The 6,000-nt window shown below is 42.7% G+C and overlaps 1 protein-coding gene across 1 annotated transcript in view; it reads right to left on the bottom strand.

Annotated features, from left to right (window-relative positions):
• Nucleotides 1–5,994, bottom strand: part of LOC100750208 (protein jagged-1) — a 58,680-nt gene extending 52,686 nt beyond the window's left edge. The window contains exon 1 of the mRNA XM_012391140.3: nucleotides 4,206–5,994. Within this exon, the coding sequence (XP_012246563.1) occupies nucleotides 4,206–4,253 (48 nt within the window). The 5' untranslated portion in view covers nucleotides 4,254–5,994. The remainder of the gene's footprint in view (nucleotides 1–4,205) is intronic.
• Between the last annotated feature and the right edge of the window lie 6 nt (nucleotides 5,995–6,000).

Consider the following 6,000-nt stretch of genomic DNA (forward strand, 5'->3'; position numbering starts at 1 on the left):
TTGCAGGTGAATTCTTTTTCTTTAGAAGTTTCTATTTGAATTCTCGGAACATGGAGAATTTTTAAAGCTTCTAATTATTCTTAGAGAATATTTCTTGACAAACTTTATACGTACACATATGTCTTGTAATAACAAATACATGTTGAAGCAAATTCCATTATAAAAGAATTGAAATTGTAACCCGCATTCTACGATTACCCTTCACCCTCTAAATTCAACCTTCCGCCAGCAAATTTTCCGTCCCCCAAACAAATAATTGGCAAATAATTACATACGTAAGGCAAAATCCCCATTTCATAAGAAATATCATAAAGATAATGAACACATATAGTGTTCCCTCTATATGTTTACACCTTCCGTTCCATCAAGTCTACCGTGATATTAAACGTTAGAAATGATCCGTGGTCGAAAAGTGACAGGGCGTTCTTCATGGGGACTAAGGTATCGGTTTCTTGGAATACTTTCGGCGAAGTTTTTTCGGATGGCAGCCACCGTGCGTTATAACGGTAATTCCAGCTCGGACTGTAATTGAAAGAGAACAGCAACGGCGCTTAATTGCGCTAGGTCGAAATCATCGAGGGAACGACGCGGCCTGGCTCCAGCTTCCCGCGCACCACTTCTTCGAAAGTCATTTGGTAAGGGCCTCCCCCTCCATAACTCGTGGCCATTGTGTCCAACTTTTCGCTCCCGAGCTCCAATTACCCCCAAGTTCGGGGTTGCTTCGCCTCGAACGTCTCGAGTTGTACGGAGGCTGTGTTTAGCCGTCAACGAGATTGCGCTTCGCGAGCCTCTTTGGCAGCTTCTGTTGCGGATGCTTTTCGTGAACGAGACTTTTCGAGATCTGGCAATCGTTTGTCTATCCATGTTTTCAGTCGAGTGGTACCGATACATTTTTTAGAGTGCTCTTTGGAATAAGTTACGGTTCGTCTTCAATTTATTGGTTTGTTGTTTATGCAGCTTGGATCGAGTGCAAAGAGCTTCGCTAAGTGATACATTTGGAGTATATATATGCCACATTTTCAGAGAATTCCGAAGAATGGATCGTTGGATCGATGGATCGTTCTTAACTTGTTTATAGGGCTTGCATCGAGTACAAAAAAATCTTGTTAGACCTCGTGATGCATCTCGAATATATATGATTTTTTTCGGAGTATACTGAAGAATAATTCATGGTTTGTCTTTAACTTGTTATTTATGGAGCCTGCAGTATGAAGAGTTTTCTCGGATCCTGTGACGTGAATAGTAATTGAAAGATTATTCTATATATCGCGCAAACAGCTCTACGATATAATGGAATAATATGTTTCGTGAAATCGTGCAGAATAATTGGTCAAGTTTGTCTTTACGATAGTTAATAGGAAACTTTTGGTTCTTCAACTACTGTCTTTACATCACACGGGACGATGAAAATATTTAACAGAATTTTTGCCGATAATAGATATGTATTTAAAATAGAAGTTGATTATCATCTCCTAAACATTTATTGAACCGTCTTGTATATGCTTTCAATCTAATATGGCTTCGCTATAAATAACATAATACACCCTGACTGATACCAATGGTTCAGAATTCGATAAAAAATTCTATCACCAACAGCTTCGATAATTCGAATAACTCTGCCATCATTTCAATCTGTGAACGACATCATCCCTTCTCAGCTGGAGAAGCCGCGCGTTCTCGGCGGAGGAGGCACGCCGTGTCCCGGCCACACTTCCTGAACACACAACGCGTGCACGAGAGCGTGTAATAACCGCGCAGGAAGATACAAATAAGACGGCCCCATTACACTGATGCAACGTGTTATACATTTTTCGACGGGACATCGCGGCGCGGACAATAGCACGATACACGGAGCCGGCTCTGCAATAATGCCAACGCGTCGAGCAAAGAAACGACAAAGATACCGAGGCGAAGCCAGATGATAAGTGTGGGTGACGAGGCAACATCGGTGGTAAAAAAGGCCGCGGTTACACCGTAACTATGTATACGCTTGATGAGAACGAGCAGAAGGATGCGGCGCGTGTTCTCCTATTCTCGTGCAATGACACACAACCGGGAAGAAACCAGCAGAGAGAAGAGACAGTGGAAAGGCCGGGAAAAACTTTGAGCGGGACAAGAATCGCGTTTTGACGCACAGTCTTCAAGAATAGCCGTGTGACTGAGAAAAAGCCATGATTTTGATCATTTTCTATTATTTAAATTTCTATGTTCTTTGGGATTCTTAATTACTATGTTATTTGGCTGTGAAATTGGTTAAAGTAGGGTAATGTTTACATAGAAGTCGGGAATCTTCGTCGTCTCAAAGAATATTATTTAATGGTCGTGTTTTGTAGTTTCGGTCGTGTAGTGACGTTATTTTTTCTTGCAAAAGGTAATATTTAAAACGAATTGTTCTATTCATTACAGATACTATATTTGAAGACTGATTTGAGTTCTGAATAGTAGACGTACTCAAAAGTAGATTTTTAAACGCATTGGTTTTTTAAATAAAACCATCTGGATCGTTACGAAGATGATCATAGCTACGAAGAATCCAGAATTATCTGGTTAGAAGTTTAGCGCTTTTATATAGATTCTCCTGGTTAAGCGTAATTTATGGTGGAAAAACGCGAGCGGAAGAGCCGATCACGTCAACAATGGAACAGTTTGGTAACTATGTAGTCCTGGGAAAGCGAGAGTATGTACATTAGATGGTAATGTGTGTGGATGTTTCTCGTGGCTTATTATTATCAGGAATTATTATGAATTTAGAAGATTATACCGTATGTAGAATGCTAATGATACGCGATTGTTTCGACTGAATTACAATTATCAATCGTTAAAAATTTGGAAGAGTATGCGATAGAAATGAGATAGATCGAGGTCACATAAGGACGATGTATATTCAGGAGCTGTGAAACGTAATTTGATACTAAACAATATAACGTGGAAACTGTTTCGTTAATTGCCGTGTTACGAAATGTATACAAATTTTTTTCTATAAGTTTCACTTATAAAAAATTATAGCGACTAACAGATTCAATAAAAAGACGAAGAAAATATGAAAAAGCATTAGAACAACGAAACCGTTGGAGGAAATGGAACAGAAAAGAATACCTGTGGTTATCAGAACGAAGATTGAAAATAAGGAAAAAGGAGTATGGGAAGGAGAGAAGAAACGACGAATAGAATACATATGGTACGTCCAGTCGTCCGACTGTCTTTACGCGTTCATCGAATTAGCGTCTAAGATAAGTTAATAAACCTCGTCCCAATGATTCATCGCCGAGCCGGCCGCTACTTATCTAATCGTTCCACTTTGCGACAGTTTGCGCTTCGTTCACCCTGATGCATGTAATTAATATGTAATCGTTTCTTTTCTTTTTATTTTTCTCTCCCTTTTTTTTTTTGTATCTTACACCGATACATCAAGCTCGATTCATGGCTATGGTTGCCGGTAATTACGGCTTATCTAGCCCCGCGACCTTATCGTTCAGCATCGGCGAGTAATTGCCCCGTCTCCCGTGGTTTGATTATCGGGTATCCAGTTCGACTTTTTTCCAAATGCGAAGCAATTTGATGGGGAGATTGCATCGGGTGTCTCAAGTATAAGCGCACGCCTTGTCCAACACGTACGACGTGCTGTTCCTCCGGTTTAATAATAACTCTAGATGCTGTGCCTGTATTCTAAATAGCTACAGGTTATCCATAAATAATCGTACTTAACCCACTCGTTTAACAACCACAAACATCTGTCTATAATATCTATTTTATCTATTAGATACACGATAAATAATCGACTCATATCAGCTCCAAATATTTTGCCGCCATTTCTCTGTCTATCAGATACGTGATAAATGATCGTTTTATACGAGCATGTTTGACTATTGTTCGCAAATAGGATAAATTATGTTTATCTCTTAATGAGATTAATATTCTATTTTTTTCATATACCATAAGGAGAATCAATTTCTTTTTATAGAAAAAGAAAGAAACACTCGAAGAAACGAATTAAAATCGCTACAAAGTAAATTAATCTCTACAAAGTAGCGAAAAATTCACGAGATTCCCGAGCGAAAGCGATAGAGGCAGGTTTACGAGAAGAACAAGACGGTACTCGTCGGCTCCATTAAACGCCTGACAGGATACATGTCCGTATGAGTCGAATACGGAAGAGAATCCGCGGTCCGTTGTCGCGAATAGGGCAGATAAAGCGTACACGTTACCTGTATGAGGTGGGCAAGGAACAGGACGTAGGCGGCGGCCGCCCTCATGTCTTTCCTCGAGGAATCCCTCGACTACCGCATCACCATTCCCCGTGGGTCACCTGCGTTCTTCTTCAGCCACTCCTAACGATTTGAAATCGAATAGATCTGTCGTTCCTCGTCAGTGCTGCTGAATATATCCGACGTTATTCCACGGATCGATCGGTTCAGAAAACACTGTTCACACCGTACATACGATCGACCGGTTTATAGACCCTGCCGTTCGTCGATCACACTTCACTTCTCCGATACTTATTAATATTATTTCCGGTCCGCGAGCACACACCGAATACCAGAGCCACTGTTGTCGATATATCTCGAATCTCACGGTTCTCCACTTCGTAGATACATCGGTCGTTGTACAAAAAATATGATATTCCCTCGAGACACTTTTCAAACACTCATTCAACACTGTTTTAGGAATTATCGTTTGGAAACTGAAATTTCTCTATGAAAATCCGAAAACGCACAAGGTTCGAGGTAATATAGAGTTTCGATTGCTTTTCTCATGGATCTTCTCGGATATCGTTAGACGGAAGAGGTACAAGGATCGCTCGTAGCAAAGAGAACGACTATGCTTTCCAACGAGGACGTATGGATCCAGGATACGGGACGAGCTCGGAGATGTTTACGTGCACTCTCGCGTCGCGACAGGTACCTTTCCCTCGTACGGTTGCCTTTGATCGTGCGATATCGGTAGATCGTTACGATCCTCTTCGTTTTCCCTCCTTTCTCTTCTCGTAGCCTTCTTCTTGCTCGGCCGTTTCACCTCGGTCGCCGGTAATTAATCGTGTCGAGTCGCGTCGTTGTGTGCACGTGACGTACACTCGACAACACCAGGCGTCTGTTCCTGGATCTTTCACGAATTCTCCACGACCCACTTCCACGAGTACTCGAATTGTTTTCCAAAAGACGTGCGTGAATAACACGTGATCGGGACGATGCGCTCGTTCCCGTTCCCACCTGTTCTCCGAAGCTGTCTAAACCGTTCACGGAGCACGTGCTCACCGATACCGGGAGAAATTTACGCGAGATTCAGACTTCGTCTGAACTCGTTGGACGCTGTCCTAATTTCGGAATCGCCTCGCACTTCGACTGAAAAACCACTATACAAGCCAGGTAGTTGGGCGTCTTTTTATTATCTAACTTACACGTAAAGTCGAGCTCGAAGGATAAATCGAATATCAGATTCAATGCGATTGTAATTCGTACGGAGGACGATACACTTGCGTGTATCGGGAATTTGAAGTCCGACGTTAACCTCCACGGCTAATTATTTTTCATGTAATCCATCAACGAAACATTCACCGAATTCACTGGACTCCACCAAAAACACGCGTTCCAGTTATGTTGTGTTTAGCATCCACGCTCGAGAACTTGTTCCACCAAAAGGGGGTGATTTCGCCCTTAGCTGTCGATGCGATGTAACCACGCGATGGTCTTGATAAACACGCGCGTCGTCGAACTGTCGCGGTCGTCTCTCGTCGCGAGATATCGGCGTGTCTCTCGACCGAAGGAACAGGTGTGTGGACGGTGGCACACGCGCGCCTACCTCGTGCACGTACGCGCACCTTTCCACGGTTCTGTAGATGTGTAGGTGGGCCAGGCGTGCGTGCACGGCCACGTAAAACGTATCCGTGTAAATATGTATAAGGCTTGGAGTCGCGTGTACGTGTGCTTGTATGCGTGTTACGGCTGTGTCGTGCACGCTGGAGCACGGAAACGCAGCACCTCCGCGGGGTACACGAGACGGTCG

This window comes from Bombus impatiens, unplaced genomic scaffold, assembly GCF_000188095.3.
Source record: "Bombus impatiens unplaced genomic scaffold, BIMP_2.2 scf_0930, whole genome shotgun sequence".
NCBI lineage: Eukaryota > Metazoa > Arthropoda > Insecta > Hymenoptera > Apidae > Bombus > Bombus impatiens.